At 36.3% G+C, this 15,930-nt stretch overlaps 3 protein-coding genes across 3 annotated transcripts; all 3 read right to left on the bottom strand.

Moving 5' to 3' along the window:
• Positions 1-2,473: 2,473 nt before the first annotated feature.
• On the bottom strand, positions 2,474-4,608 carry LOC133705692 (uncharacterized). Its single transcript, XM_062131039.1, has 6 exons — positions 4,318-4,608; positions 4,151-4,226; positions 3,942-4,049; positions 3,762-3,860; positions 3,211-3,336; positions 2,474-2,775 (listed from the first exon to the last, which is right to left on the bottom strand). Exons 1-6 carry the CDS (start codon positions 4,333-4,335, stop codon positions 2,630-2,632), a joined length of 573 nt encoding a protein of 190 aa, XP_061987023.1. The 5' UTR covers positions 4,336-4,608; the 3' UTR covers positions 2,474-2,629.
• A 392-nt stretch (positions 4,609-5,000) lies between these two features.
• LOC133705691 (ribosome biogenesis protein NOP53) lies at positions 5,001-8,623 on the bottom strand. The gene is made up of 12 exons (XM_062131037.1): positions 8,348-8,623; positions 7,948-8,126; positions 7,818-7,866; positions 7,683-7,708; positions 7,319-7,399; positions 7,121-7,231; positions 6,911-7,008; positions 6,384-6,503; positions 6,162-6,284; positions 5,830-5,896; positions 5,628-5,713; positions 5,001-5,298 (listed from the first exon to the last, which is right to left on the bottom strand). Exons 1-12 carry the CDS (start codon positions 8,514-8,516, stop codon positions 5,292-5,294), a joined length of 1,116 nt encoding a protein of 371 aa, XP_061987021.1. The 5' UTR covers positions 8,517-8,623; the 3' UTR covers positions 5,001-5,291.
• Positions 8,624-9,375: 752 nt separating this feature from the next.
• On the bottom strand, positions 9,376-15,017 carry LOC133705968 (peptide chain release factor PrfB1, chloroplastic). Its single transcript, XM_062131434.1, has 7 exons — positions 14,684-15,017; positions 14,371-14,448; positions 13,687-13,907; positions 12,566-12,769; positions 12,066-12,281; positions 10,405-10,591; positions 9,376-9,905 (listed from the first exon to the last, which is right to left on the bottom strand). Exons 1-7 carry the CDS (start codon positions 14,859-14,861, stop codon positions 9,601-9,603), a joined length of 1,389 nt encoding a protein of 462 aa, XP_061987418.1. The 5' UTR covers positions 14,862-15,017; the 3' UTR covers positions 9,376-9,600.
• Positions 15,018-15,930: the final 913 nt, after the last annotated feature.

Genomic DNA, 15,930 nt, shown 5'->3' with positions numbered 1-15,930 from the left:
AAAAAAGGTACAAGGTGTATGTTTTTTTTAATTAATATAGATGTTCGATCAACTTATATGTATCTCAATTAATTTTATAGATTTTAAAATTAATAATTATGTAAGTTTTTAATGGCTCTAAAAGGACTCAAACTCGTGATCATTAAAGAGCAAACTCAAGATTTGACCAGTTAAATTAACCATCAAAATTAGTGTGTTTGTTTTTGTTATATGTTTGATATGGAATATAATTTCTCTATAATTAAAAAAAACACAAGAATAAAAATAATATTTTTTTTATATTGTAATTTACACTTGTTCTAGTGGGAGACATCACTAAATTTAAAAAATACAGCAGCAAAAACATAAATTTAATGCTTTTATTTTTATTATTTTTATGTTTTATGTTTTATGTTGTGGAAGGTTCTATCCCACAACAAAAACAAAAGCAAAAACTATTGATTATTGTGTTCGAATTTGTCCTTCAAAAAGGAATCTGCTCCAAATATTTAAGTCCATAACCCATATAAAAAGTTTTACATTGAAATAAATTTTTCTCATTTTTCTTCTCTCATCCTTCAAAAAAACATAATAGCAAAAGCATGAATTTACCGCTTTTGCTTTTGTGTTTTTTCTTGTGGAAGGTTCTACACTTCTACCCCACAACAAACGACAAACACCAGGTGTAATACACTAATACCTGCTTTTCTGTTGATTACGATCATTGCCTGGCTGGTTGATATTTCTGTGGATTTCTTGTGGAGATGTACACATTCCGAGGATACAACAACATATGCTGGTGTCATGAGGGAGGCTTTTGGGAGAGTAGGATCCGTGTCTGTGCAAGGATGTGTCATGATCACTATTCCTGGGTGCTTGATTATTATCGGTAAATGTATATATTTATGCATGGAACTTGGCTGTAATCCATGTCTTGTTTTAGCTACGGAAGTGAATTTGTTTGTCAGCTCCGTTAATTAGGCCTTCTGCCCTTGAATTTCAATAATGAACAGTCCTTTGACTAGCTCGTTAAATATAACAGTACTATTTATGATGGCAGTGAATTGTAGAGCTCATAATACATTTACCATTTTTGCCAGGGGACGTACCGTCTGGAAATGTCCATGATGGATCAATGCACTTGGGTGTGTTGCAAGAATGGTTTGGAATTCTCGTGCTTTTGCGCTCCTCTTCGTTGTTATTTTTGTTATGCTTCCACTGGTCTTGTTCAGGCGTGTGGGTAAGTTTATTTTTTCATCCTTTTTTTTGAAGGCATAATTGTGTTGAAATCTACACTGTCTAAGTTCTAATTTCATCCGGCAAAAGAACCAGTAGTTTATTAGAGGATCATGGTGAGAACAGTGTGGCAATGCTCAAGTTCCCAGAAAATATGGAATTCAATGAGGGATCACACGCAGATTATTCGGTTAAGGAGAGTGACTAGAATGTTGAGAAAATGAATGTTTGAAATTGGACGTTCATTGAACCTGTTGAGAAAAATTGGATGATGGCTTGTTCGAGTTAAATAGGTTGTGGCTTCTGGAGCTAAAAGATGGGGAAAATTCGTTCATGAATATGTTTTTGGGTGGTGATCCACAGTTCAAGGCAATGGAAAATTTCACGGAATTCTAGCGGAGGACATGTAGAAATGTGAAGTTGCGTATAAAATTAAGATTTTTTATTTTTGCTCTTTGAAACTTCTGAATTGAAGCAGACGACACAAGATCAAGATCAGATAATCGAACAGAAGATCAAGTTTGCGTTGAAAAATAATATATGAGATCGCGTCATTTGATTCATTACAACTACTGGCTTGTAATGTGAGAGAGCATTGACCCAGGATTTAAAAACAGGGGTGTGTAAGATGATAATCCAAACATTCTTGAATCAGATTCATACATCATTGTGAAAGCAAGAAAGAAAGATTTCATATGACAAAAAGAAGTTGGAAGAAGAAAGATTTCATATGACGATAGGAAGTTGGAAGCAAATTTTACAGACACAAAGGAAGAGGGCTGAATCAGAGCTTTCCAAATTCCACCAGATTGGAACAAAGGCCGAAGTGCATTTGATAATGCGTGAACTTGCAAAGAATCCTGGACCATACAGGGTTAATTGATAAAAGAACAAGACTAGCATAATACTTCCATTTTACCATCTGAATCGCTGGGTTGACGACGACAGCTGAATTTGTTTAAGGTATTTTCATAAACTCTCCAAAGAGAAAAGGTCCAACAGGGCACCTGTCCACGCCCATGCATAACTCCAGCACCAATGAACATACCCATTTCTGGCGAGCACATCGAACAGTACACACAAAATAGTTGGGGGACCTGTGCTGAGTACTACTTGCCTGGCAAACCAAACTAAGCTACTCAATGTAAAACACAGCCTTATGAATGCAATTACAAATGCGCAGAACTGTTTGCTAGCGACTCCATGAGCTCATGATACGTGAGCCCTTTGATTCATAGCATTAAAAACATGGTTATCATAGGGGAAAAAAGTTGGCTTTGTATTACATTAAAAAAGGATGCACTGTGTTTTCATTCCTTGTAAATTCTAATCTCTCCAAGATATCAAAATGACTGTTTGACCTGGCCGCACTTCATGCCTACAATGGGAAGGTTTAATACCTTGAACAAATTACTTAAGATGAGTTCTCATATTTCAGATCCTGGAACCTCTTCAGCAAGCTAGCCTTGAATTTCTCAATTTCTGCTTCCTCAGAGGAATCTGGGATAGTCTTAATCACCGATATTGCCCCAGCAAGGTGTAAAGCTCCTAGAGCTTCATCTGCAGTTCCAAAACGTAAGTGCTAAGTTCCAGTAACTCTTGGCAGCAATTGTGCTGTCATTTACATTTATGGACGTTGCAACGTGCTTGAACACTCAAATATGTAAATTGAGCCAATAAAAAATCACACCTAAAGAATTTAAAAATTCTCAAAACAAGGAGTCGAGATTAGAAAAATCTAAAGGATTTAAGAGTGCAATATTCTTTATTGTTTTAAACATGTCTTATATTGGAAACATGAACTCCAATTTGTGTTCTTAACCTGCTTTTGTTCATTAACCAGAACCAGAGTCATTTCCTTTTATATTGGTAAATCAAATTTTTATGTTGCTAGAAAAAAAGTATCCATGATTTATGATTTGATATCAATATCTGAGATCCATAAGAAAAGGAATATAAAGTACAATCCAATGAATGCAAACATTTTGATGTAACCTGACTGTGAGAGGGCAGCAAGAGCTTTCAAAGCTGCTTTCCTGGTGCGGTCATCTTTTGCAGCTTCCAGCATGAGCAACAACTCTTGAGCCCCACCTATCTCCACTATTTTCATCCTTCTTTCATCTAGAATCAAGAAGAAGAATAAGCAGCGCATACACGCGAGAATTTGTCAATAAAAAGGAAAAATCTTCAAACCACATCCCGCATGCCAAGCTAATTCAATCTAAACCAGACATCCGGTAGTTGACTACTTCACTATGGGTCACCACTTCTAAAAATCATGGAATTTCCTTCGTTTAAACCCAGCAAAAACACTCAATTACAATAGTCATGAGAAAAGAAGGGTCTAGTAGAAATATTCGATACAGATTTCAGAAGATGCAATCAGTGGATTTACAGGTACAAACCAATACATCACCAAATGCTTGAACTTTAATTACAAGAGATGAACAAAGGTCCACAATCACAACCCACATCAACTTAAAACAACCAGCTAGTAATTTACAGATAAGAACTCTTCCAGAGTAATAATTGAAAGAGGTGGTTACCATCAACGGCGAAACGGGCTAGTCTAGAAGCTCCACTTCTTTTAAAGAAGGGATCTTTAACGTGCAAAAGCGAAACCGACTGTCGCAACATATTATCTCCTGCAAAGAGGAAGCAAGCAAACAATGTCAAATCTATGAATATTGAAAACAAAGGCCAAACCAGCACTGTGTTTGGCATACCCATGTAAGGAAAGAACTGATAACCAACAAAGGCTGCGGTCCCGACAAAGATTGATTTCAGCAACCATCCAATTTTCCTCTCAGCATCTTCTTCAATGGATAGCTCATCTGCAAATTTAGAATTACCCATTAATACTTGTAACTAACTAACTAAATAATAATAATAAAAAAAAATTAACCATAACAAAAATGAGGGAGAGAAAGAAGACCTCTTTTACTGAATGGTGATGAGGATGATGAGAAGTGGCGAGATGGAACATTTCGAGGATTAAAACGGCACAAATACTGCACCACAGTATTAGAAAATAACGAAATAAATAGTTTGATTGACTGAACGACATGAGATTTGATTTTTTAAGAAGAAGGAAGGCATTACGTTCTTAAGCGCGCGCATGATGCTGCTGCTGCTAGTGGGTGTGAGAGACCTCTCCACTTCTCTCAATCAAAACCCAGGCACAGGCAGGTCCTCTCTGTGTTTTTTTCTTTTTTGCTGCCCACCGCGACCGCGTCTCACCTGGTTAAGTGAAATAAAAATAAAATATATTTGTATATATATGAAATGGCCTTGTAGAAGAGATTAATCGACTAAATCTAGCGATCATAATCCTACGGCGTCGTCTGCAGAACTTCAGATACTCCTTTTCAAGATAAATATTTTTTCTCTCGAAAGATTATTTGTTCTATACCTGAAGTTATTTATTCACTTTTGAATCAAATCAAGAGTAAAAACCGCAAAGCAGCAGCAGGTCATTTTCAGGATGTCATAAATCTCGTTGCCCTTTGAGGTGAAGTTCGAAGATATTTCAATCTCTTGTAATTTCTAGAATGCTCTTTAAATCCCACTTCTTTTTCCCTAAAAAGTTACAGATTATAGTTATTATTTTTTTCAGAAGAATAAAGAAGGGGGGGAAGGTTCCATCTTCACGATTGAAGGATAGTGAAAAGGAGAAAAAACCCTAGTTCCAATAGCGATGATGATGAGCAACCGTGGGGAATTATCATCCAACAGCTCAATCGCGCTTGGAAGGTATTGCAATGTGAAAAGAATAAATAAATAAATAACAAACTAAACTGCATTCTCTTGCTTCGATTATAAATAATCTATTTCTTCAATAAAAGGCAAACGCAGAACAATTTAACTTGGTACATGACTCTGTCTGAAAGTGAGTCAAAATTTGCTTGAAAGTAGTAATAAACTCAATAACATAGGCCAAAATCTTCAGTATCAGGATGTGAAGCTATCCCTTCATCTTCAAATGGTCGCTTTCTTCTCGTACTTTAATGCCATGAGGTACACCTAAGCCTCGGTAAAAGCTACCAAGGAATCCCTACCGATGAAACCACCACTCTCTACTTCCTGTCCAGAAATACGAAACAGATCAATTCAATAAGACATCGACATTTAATATAGGAAGCATAAAAACGTTGGAACAAAGAGCTTAAAAATTTTGCAAATAAAAGAAGTGGCAAACTCCATAATCTGTCAAGCAAGACAAGCCATATGATCTGTACTCTTTTGAAGAGTAATGGAGCCATATGATCTGTACTCTTTTGAAGAGTAATGGACAGTATGGAGCCTGCCGGGAAACAGGGAAAGACCAATCTGAGTAAGATATATAAAAGATGCACGTGCATTTGAGAAATCATAAGCTGCTCAAAATGCAATCCTGCAACTCATAAACCAACCTTTTGGTTTTGGTTTTGGCTGTTGGAACAACCAGTCCTCTTTTCTCCAGGCTTTTAAATCGATCCTTTACTAAGGTGCAGCAACCCTTTAATCAAAAACAAAAGGAGGAAAGATAATTTCCTTCAGTTTCCATTCAACCTTAAAGCAAATGAAAAATCTGATAAATAAACAGAGAACAACAGAAGAGAAAAATGAGATGACCTTTATTTTACGGAGGGATCCAGTAATCTCTTCAGATAACGGTACTTGAATAGGGGCAGGCTCAAATCTGAAATACCGGTTGCAATTAGTTTTGCAATGGTTGAGATTAATATACTCAGATAAAAGTGGAAATAGAGACACGAATCAATTTAATAAGAAACCTTAAACTTTCGAATTTTCTTGATTCCCAACTAAATAAAACGTTTCTTTAACATCTTAACATCTCCAACTTGAGTGAGTCCCGAAAAAACAAAATAAAGAAAGTTCACTGATCTATTTGCTCTCCCAACCAGCACTAGAATATAAAAATTTTAACATGAAACCATACATACTTGTGCCTTCCCAAGCGAGGTGGACGTGCCTTTAGTCTTTCTTGCTTAGATACTATTCTCCGGATGTTTCTCTTATGCTTCTCCTCATCCTCTTTCGCTATTTCTTGAATGATATCTGGCAAACTGAAATCAAGAAGCCAAAGTAAGAGTATATCCTTATGGGAATCTATCTCACTTGAAAAGCACCTTTCTCAACATAAAAAAAAAAAACTGCTTTCCTACCTGTCAATTCCTTTGGAAAGTTTCTGTTTCTTCTTGACTTCTGCTTCTTTTTTCTCCTGCTCTTTACGCCTTGCTCTCTTATTCAATACAACTCGTGTCACCCTCTTTGTTTGAGTGGGCCTGCACAAAGGTCATTAAGACAGAAAGAAGTCGTGTGATTGAATATTGAGGATATTAGTAAAACCCACCCAATTTCTTAGCCCAAGGAAATTTAGAAAACAAAAGCAACAACAGGAGCCTCAATCAAAACTAGTTGGGTCAGCTATATGAATCCTTTCCCACCATTCAGCTCGATCATCCACATAAGAACAATTAGAGCAAAAGAAATCAAAATAAATTCAATTACGTCTAGCATGATAATTCAATTAAAGAAAGATTTTTTTTATTTACAATTATTTAATAATAATTGAACATAATCCTAGGCACCCCAATAATATAGATCCATGCCCGCATAATCTGTGTGAGCAAGATGTGATATGTACATATATCATACCAACCGTGGTCATATAAGGTTAAAATAAGCTGACCTTTGCTCTTGTGCAGAATCCTCATTCTCATTCAAGACCTCTTCATCGGTGTCATCACCATCACCATCATTCCCATTATCCGCATCAAGAAAGTACATCTGACAAATTGTGTATATTTTAAGAGAAGGCACACAAAATACAAAAGTGCAACATTTTCACGCGCAATGTTCACAGTGAACAATAGAAGCAAATAGAACACGAGATACTTACATCTTCTTCATCAATTACTTGTCCAGGAACAGTTAAAGGGACAGGCTGAGGTCCCAGCTCATTTTGATAAACTTTCTGCATTTCTGTTGCAACAGCTTGAGCCAAAGAATCCTGGATTGAATTCAAAGAAATACAGCATTTGAATTTGGAAGGTTCAACATAGGAAATACATGTGATCACTAATGCAGATCAAATTACCTGATGAGCTTCAAATGAAGGATTGAATGAGCATCCTGGAGGCTCAACTTCCACAGCTGGAATAACTGAAGGTTTGGATATCTGTCATCAATCAGATAACAGTAAGGCCTCATAAAAAGGAAAAATCCAGACAGTGCCAATATCAAATCGAGTACTGCTTATGTGTTTCTACATTTCTAAGGAGCAAAATGGGATCCACTAGCATCAAATTCATAGAAAGACGCCGTTGTACACAGTGAAGCAGCACAGTACATGCATTCCTTCTCAAATCATATGTCACAGGAAATATGTGGCAGTGGCAAATCAACAGGCATGCATAAAAGCCAATCACACAGGAAGTTAAATCATAAAAAGCATTAGGTACCTTTCTAGCTATGCCATCGCATTCGCCTGCAAGAGTGTCGGAAAGAACCAAGCACAAAAGTCATTATTTCCAAATGCCAAACTGACAGAAAAACAGGAAAAAAAAGAAAAGCCAAACCAGGTCATTACAAATCACCTTCTTTTTCCCATATATCAGCCATCTCTGAACCCGAAACAGCACCATCCTAGAACAAAGAAATACAAACACAATCAATCCCACACTATCCATAAGAGCATAAAATCATAACAACTCTATCCTCGCGCACCTTGGAACCATCTTGAGTCGCATCTTTTGCTTCAGAATCTTTCTTATTCTTATTATTTTTCTTGCATCTCTTCAGCGAAGATGATGGCACCACTTGAACAAAAGGGTTTTTATGCAGCACACTGTCGCAACGAAGCACTTTCTCCCTGTGTTTCTCAATTTTCCGCTTCACAGAAAGATCTGTGAACAACAAAAGGCAGAGATTAGGGACAAAACAAGCAATCAATAATTAAACAGAACAATAACAGGATAGGGAAACGCCCTTGAATTAAAAAAGGAGCAAAGACATTGACGAATAACAGCATGAGTTGGGATTTAGTGGTGAAATTCAACAATCAAAATTGGAAACCGTTAAGCAATGAGTCTGGTTATCAGATCACGGAGAAGGATAAAAAGCGAACCTTTGGATTTGTCGACGAAGAAGAGGGAGTCGGTTTCGACATGGGCAAGAGAGCCGCCAGTAAGAGCGTCTTTTGTTGATTTCTCGAAGAAATTATCGATGTCTTCTGTGCTAATGTTCGCTCTCCATGCTTTCTTTCCTTTTCTTGAGGTTTTTGCTTTCTTCCCCATCTCTCTCTAGTTCCTAACACTCTCTGTGTGTGGCCGTGCTTGTATTTGTGCTTTGGCTTCCACCCGTCTTTGCTTGGGCAGATGAAAGGGAGGCGGATTTGCAAAATATGGACAGTGCCGTTTATATACCTAACCTGCTTGAAACGACGTCGTTTCTTAGTGGACAGAACGACGACGTCTTATGCGTGCTTCTTGTTCCTGGAAGAATGCTATTTCAACCCCCTTTCTTTTTCCTAATTAACTCTTTTTTTTTTTATTCCTTTTGATTTTTATCTAATTTATTTTTGATTTGAGGGTTAATCTATTCTCACTTTAGTTTTCAACCTTCAAATTAAAATTTTTATTTCATTTGTTGTCAACTGGTTGAATCTGACAGCAGGTGATCTACACCTATGTAATTTAACCATATGATCAGCCAATATGACGCATTTACCCAAAAAAAAAAATATATCAAAACTGAATTGGAAATTAGTGTTGTCAAGCTAGAAAAGAGTACAAGTCATTAATTACCACAGCAATATCTTCTTCTTTTTATCTTAATAATAAAAATATTTTCAAATCAATTTTGCATGCTGAAACTAAAATATTTTTCAGTTAGATTTTATAAAAATTGATGCATTTATAAAAAGAAATAAATCACATGATTTACTTAATAATTTTCATATGTTAGTTAAATCCCTGATTCCGGCTCGCTTGAGAACAGAATGTTGTAATTCTGAATACTCCTACTACCTAAGGAACCTCTCGTAGACAAGGCCCAAATACCGAATGTTGCAGAGGAAGGGCCTAAAACACTAACAATTAAAGCCTTCCTAAAGGCCCATACGAACAACAAAGTACAGCCCCCAGAAATTGTGAGTTTCTGATGAATGATGATGATATTATGACATATATAGCTGGGTCCTCGATCCCCGCTACAAGTATTCAACCAAGTAATAGCTGGCCACGCTAATCTGATTTTGTTTTGATATACAAACAGTTCCCTTTGATACACAGTTCTTTATACAAAAAATTATATTACTTCAGAAGATAGAGACTGCTGCATGGCTAACTGATCAGTAGCTTCCATGGAGTTGCTTAAGTGTCAATTAGGCTCACTTGCAGATAGTGCCATACTGTATTTGTGCTTGAGGTAAGCTCTGATGAAGGGATCCAATTCGCCATCCATTACAGAAGCAATATCTGATGTCTCATGTCCTGTCCGGACGTCTTTGACGAGTTTGTATGGATGGAATACATAGTTTCTTATCTGTTGGCCCCATTCTGCCTTCACTGCATCTCCCCTTATTTGCTTGATTTCGGATGCTCGTTGTTCTTCAGCTATGACCAATAGTTTCGCTTTTAACCGGCTTAGAGCCTTGATCTTGTTTGATAGCTGGGATCTCTCTTCTGCAACGCAGCAAGGAAACGCCATCAGTTTTGGAATTGTACAGCACTACAAAAACAAGAAATTCTATTTGACAAAGAAGCCTGTCAGCACTGCAAAGTTCAAATGGAAAATTTGATACCCAAATGAAAGAGAAATTGCATTGCTAGAGTGGCATACAGATCAGCATTCTAACTCTAACCAGTGAAAACTTCTCTTCTCAATCAGTAACGAGGTCTATTGACTCTCCCTCTCAAACCTTTATTTTACACGCTACTGGGATGCTTCTCCGTGTGCTCCCGCTCCCCCTTCCCCACCCCCTGTCTTCCCAACTGATTTAGCACCTTAAGCTAGTGGGAGGTGATGAGGTGTACACTGCATCTCACGGCTGAATATTTATGTTCACAACTTGGGAACTTTGAGCGTTTGCTTTTTTCTTAATAAACCAATTCCACTACTTCCCTTCAAGGTCACAACTTTTTAAGAGAGAACCAACAAAAGAATTTAGGGGCACAACCACACCTGTGCAGCGAACGGTTACACCGGTGGGAATGTGAGTTATCCTGACAGCAGTTTCAACCTTGTTTACATTCTGCCCTCCTTTCCCACCTGCCCTTGAAGTACTAATTTCCAGGTCCTCCTCAGGTAGTTCCACGTCCATCGACTCTTCAGGAAGTAGAGGCATGACTTCAACACCAGAAAAACTGGTCTGCACTTAAAACTGCATGTTAGAACATACACGTGGATCATTAAAAGAAAGGAAGAACCAAATTCCATTCGGAATTTTCTTATATCACCGACTTTTCTCAATCAATATATCATCCTAAATTTCATTTTATCTCCTTGTACAGATCCTGAAATTTCAATTGCTAATCTTTCATCCGCTTCCAATGATGTCTGGAGTTACCAACAAAACTATTCAAGATTTGGTATAAATCATGGAAAGCATGCATAAAGCACAAGACCATGACTGCAAGAGAAACTAATAGAACATTTTGATCATGTTTTGAAAACCATGAGAACATGAAACTGCTTGTTAATCACATCGCCAGGGTACATTGATAATGCTTTCTAATATACATTAGCGGAACTCCAGAATATGAGAGAAACTCATTTTTTAGGTCAATGCCATGTCTACACGGCATGACTTCACACTTATGTTCAACTGATAACTAGATAACCTATGCCATGAGAAACATGACAAGTATAAGTGGAAAAAGGTGTGGTGACTCAAATTCAATTTTCATCTACATGCCATTTAATGAGTTTTTCCCTTTAAAACCAGGCAATGTAACTAATTGAAGGTAGAGTTGAGATGCAATCAGAAAATAGCCATCACCGCATCTAAGTCATGAACTTATAGGGTACGTTTGTTTTGCAGAAAGGAAAACATTTTCCTAAGGGAAATATTTTCATGCAAAATAATGAGTTATTTTCCATTATTCGAATGAATCAAGAAAAATATTTTCTAACAAAATAAGCTATTTTTCATTTATGGTTTTTGAATGATGGTGATAAGACTAGAAAACTTGAACTTGCAATATTAGTGATAAAATGGTGGTGGTGGTAATGATAGTTATGGTAAACTTAATGACGGTTACGGTTATAATATTTGTGATAGTAATATTATTGGCGATAATGGCGGGTGTCATAGAACAATGGATGTTATAGGAGTGATGATAATAGCAATAATGGTGAAATAATGGTTACTTTAATAACAAAACAAAGTGGTTGGTGGTGGAGTCGACAACAACGGTGGTGGTGGTTGTTATTGTATTGTTGTTAGAAGGTTATTGTATTGTTGTTAGAAGGTTATTGTGAGATGGTGATGAAATAATGATTACATTTATAATAAGATGATGGCTAGTGGCAGTGTGGTTGTGGCGGTGGTTGTTGTGGTGGCGGTGATAGAGGGTTGTGGTGGGATGATTACAAAATGGTGTTTACAGTAGTAATAGGATGGCAGTTGCAGGGTTCGGTGGCAGGCAAATATCTTGAGTTGACAGTGCAAAGAAAAATATTTTCCCCTCCTTGAGAAGGTTAAAATATTTTCCTTTGATTGGCACTATTCAAGAGTTCAATGGAAAGTATTTTCTGTTCTATTTCCCACTAAAAAATGGAGGAAAATATTTTCCATGCCCCCAAGTTCATCATTCTCTTGAAGAAAAAAAATTTGAAGTTACCTGACGAAGACCTTTGGAATTAAAAGGAGATTGCCGCACGATTCTGTGTGTTCCCTTCTCCCCAGACAGGTAGCCATAAGCATAACGGCCTTCAACTTCAACTGTGGCTGATTTAATCCCAGCTTCCTCTCCTGGTGAACTTTCAACCACCTTTGTCTTGTATCGTTGTTTCTCTCCCCATCTCACATACATCCTGAGAAGCATGTCAGCCCAGTCCTACACTGGAAATGATGAGAGAATTTTACACAAGAAAAAGCAATAATATGCATTGATGTTCAATAATCTTTAGAACCCAGCGCCTTCCCGGCACATCCCAGTTTCAACCTGGGACACACCTCTTCGGATATTGGAGCTGTCACGGATAATAGCAATTTTGAAGTAGATGAATTTGGACTCCATTCAATCCAGCATAAAGAAAACAACAACATTTCAATCTGACTGATCTGAAGAGAGAAAACTCCATGTTTTACCATTGCCTTTTACATGCAATGGCTCGTTACCTGTGCGTCTGTACCGCCAGCACCAGCTGTGATGGATAGAACAGCACCTTCTTTATCATAAGGACCAGAAAGAAGTTGAGTCAACTCATACTTATCCAATGCCTTATTTAATTCTTTAATGATCCCAGTTGCCTCTTCTAGAAATCCAGCATCTGTGGAGTCCATCTCCTCTGTTAATTTAACTATAGTTTCAGCCTCTTCAACCTGCACCAATGAGATGTGCATATAACACCATATCCAGAAACATTTAAGGCCAAATCAACTTTTCAGTCATTGGCATGTCACTTTTTATTAAATTTCAACTATATCTATATATAAAAAAAACATCTCATCTTAGAATCCAGATACAACAATTAGAACCCCCATTTTTCCCAAATATAATGCTACACTTGATAACGTCATATAATAAACATACAAGCATATCAATGACACTCAACAGAACCAACTAGTTGAGACGCTATTTTTCAGAAAAAAGTTTGTAGCAAACTATTCTTCTTACGAATTCCCATCACCAACACAATCTATTTTTAAATAGCTAGTATTCCCTCATTTAGGTAGTTCTTCACACACAATCTAAACTCCAGTTTATTGGCCTGCATCAACTACATAGATTACAAAAAAACACGTAAACCCCAACAAGGCTCATTCTGTTGGTGACAAAACAACGACATAACAAGTCTAGGAAAGTATTTATTTACTCACAAATTATACATGCATATCTTATCTTTACTCGTCACAATTATCAACACCAGACCTTTTTAATCAAATTATTGAAACATATATTCATTAGATCAAATGTTAAATCATAATATATCTACAATCTACACATACTTGTAATGTTTTTTCCCCTCAAAAGGGACTGCTAGTGAGTTACACATTTAGGGGACAGCTACTATTGAACAACTCAGTGCTTAGAGAACAACTTTTCAACACATTTGATTTTCCCCAACACAAATAGCCAAAGTCAATTATGTGAAAAGATGCATTACTTGTTATTCTCGTGGGAAAATGTACTTCATATCTCACCAACGTTTACTTAATTAATGACCAATCTGTATTCTTAACTGAGTGGCAATAATGGAAAAGCAACTGTGACGCTATCCAAAAGAAAAGATTTGGACCTTGGTTTTGAATTCTGTAAGCAACTTTATCTTATCTTTCACATCGGTCAGGGCCAGCAGGGTTTCTTGAGCTTTAGCACGGTCATCCCAAAGGGAGCTATCAGCTGCTTTAGATTCCAAATCTGCAAGTTCTTGTTCTAATAGATGCAGACCGGAAGAAGCTCTCATCTCTTCAACACGCTGTGAGGCAGTTTCGACATCCTTCCTTAAGCTATAGAAATCTGTTAGAAATATTAACATTGTAAACAGACATTTTGATGGGCCTCTTAATAAATCACACAAGATAAAGTCCTATTGTTATTTCATGATATATGTTAAAATGGCAGTAGCAAGTTAGTTTGAAGCTCTGTCGCTTCCAAGTGCCACTTTACTCTAGATTTTCTCAGAAACGGTGGCTAAGAATCATTGGAAATTGGATATTGCAAGTGACAAGGTCACAAGACTACTGCTAGTATATGCTCAAGTATAATAATTTTACCAAATGCATCACCATGTTTGTCCTCGCTAATTGTAAAACCAATGGATAAAGAATCAACAAAGACACGCAGGGAAAATATTGAAGAAAAGTTATCAATTTCAATGCCCTATAATAGAACAACCATACCATAAGAACATATTATGCATTTTCTCCTATATTCTAAACTTAAAAGCAAAAATAACTGGCTTGAAATGATCATAAAAAACCTTGCATTGCCCATTCTCTGGTATCCGTATCCGTATCAGTTCCAACACTCAACTGGCTGTCTGGTGTGGCATATATAACTACATCCAAACCATACAAATATCAATTAAAAAAAGCACTAAACATTACCAGAATCAGTGATTTAAAAACCATCACACTGTATCGCACTACACAATACAAACATGATAGTAAATAAAACCCATTAAAATTCAGAGCAAATTAAACAACCCCACGAAACCAGAACTTAAATAGAGAAATGAAGACCACTAAGAATAAGAAACACACAGAGTGAAAAATGTATTGAAATTAACGTACCAGAAGAAAAGGAGCGAGAAGAGGTAGAGAATAGTGAAGAGAGCAATGGAAACATGGTAGAGTTAGAAGGAGAAAAGGAGGCCTTGTGTTGAAACAAAAATGAAGGTCTTGATGGTGGTGCTAAAAGCACAGTAGCACTGGAGCTACTGCATAAATTGCGAACTAGAATGCCCTCCATGCCACCTCAATTCAGACCAGCTTTTATAACTATCAACAGTCTGTTGAGAACCGAATGGCTCTCTCTCTCTCTCTCTCGATGCTTGTGGCTCAATCCTGTTTTCTTACTTCTGTTTCAGTTTCAAGAGGATAAGACAAGTGCCTTTCAATTAAATCTCTTTATTCACAATTAAGCAATTTCACCCTAATAACAAGATGTGCCATTTTTTTTATTAATATTGTAATAAATTTAATTTGGATTTTTTCAGTAAAAAAAAATATAATTTAACATCCTGAAAATAAATAAGAATTTTGGTTAATAAGTATTTTTTTTTCATTGATTTCATCAGGGTAACATTCATTAAAATTTAATAGTTTCAGGATAATACTGTTTAGTTTTAAACGTTAAGGACTTTAGTTTTTTCTTCTGTTGAAATCATCAAATCTTGGGCTGCGCCGAGGGAGTTAAAGCCCACGTAATAGAAGCCCGATAACAAGAATAAATGCCTAAAAGCCCATCCAAGAAACAGGCTCGTATAAAAAAAACAAAACAATTGGATCGGATTGGGGATCAGTGAGATGATGTCTGCTGATAATCTTTTTCATTGAGAAGTTCGATGCATCCTATGTTTTTTTTTATATATATAATTTTGGATGTTTGGTTCAATTTACACCCATCTTCTTGATTATAAAGATAATAATCAGGTAATTTCTCAGTTATCCTAAAATTTATATTACAAGTGATAGCTTTTATAATCAAATAAATTAAAATTATTTATAAATAAAGATATTTCAAAGTATTGTGAAAATGAGGGGCAAGCAAGCAATTCATGAAACTATCTAAAAAAAAACGAAGAACAATCTCAATGCATTAAAAATCGGCAAGTTGAAACAATACTGAACCTGACCGTGTATCAAACCAATCAACAACCCAGGTGCAAAATGTTTTTTTTTTAAGAAATCACTTGAATATTTTTTTAAAATTTTAATATTAACACATTAAAATTATTAAAAAATATTTAAAAAATCAATTTAATATTTTTTTAAAAATAAAATGCATCAAAATACACCGAGTCCAAAATACTCAGGTA

This window comes from Populus nigra, chromosome 10, assembly GCF_951802175.1.
Source record: "Populus nigra chromosome 10, ddPopNigr1.1, whole genome shotgun sequence".
In the NCBI taxonomy this organism is placed as follows: Eukaryota; Viridiplantae; Streptophyta; class Magnoliopsida; order Malpighiales; family Salicaceae; genus Populus; species Populus nigra.
The sequence above is the reverse complement of the archived record's forward strand: the minus strand, read 5'-3'. Positions and strand labels throughout refer to the sequence as shown.

Bases quoted from the DNA above. Each gene is read 5' to 3' on its own strand.
- LOC133705968 (XM_062131434.1), bottom strand. From the start codon at position 14,861: ATGGAGGGCATTCTAGTTCGCAATTTATGCAGTAGCTCCAGTGCTACT. The intron at 12,282-12,565 runs GTAACGAGCCAT...TTTCCAGTGTAG, and splicing joins CTGGCGGTACAGACGCACAG to GACTGGGCTGACATGCTTCT. The intron at 10,592-12,065 runs GTAACTTCAAAT...TTTTAAGTGCAG, and splicing joins ATTCCAAAGGTCTTCGTCAG to ACCAGTTTTTCTGGTGTTGA.
- LOC133705691 (XM_062131037.1), bottom strand. From the start codon at position 8,516: ATGGGGAAGAAAGCAAAAACCTCAAGAAAAGGAAAGAAAGCATGGAGA. The intron at 6,285-6,383 runs GTAGGAAAGCAG...TCTTGATTTCAG, and splicing joins CTTTCCAAAGGAATTGACAG to TTTGCCAGATATCATTCAAG. The intron at 5,897-6,161 runs GTATGTATGGTT...CCGGTATTTCAG, and splicing joins CCTCGCTTGGGAAGGCACAA to ATTTGAGCCTGCCCCTATTC.
- LOC133705692 (XM_062131039.1), bottom strand. The intron at 3,337-3,761 runs GTAACCACCTCT...TCTTGATTCTAG, and splicing joins AGCCCGTTTCGCCGTTGATG to ATGAAAGAAGGATGAAAATA. The intron at 2,776-3,210 runs GTTACATCAAAA...TTGGAACTGCAG, and splicing joins TGCTGCCCTCTCACAGTCAG to ATGAAGCTCTAGGAGCTTTA.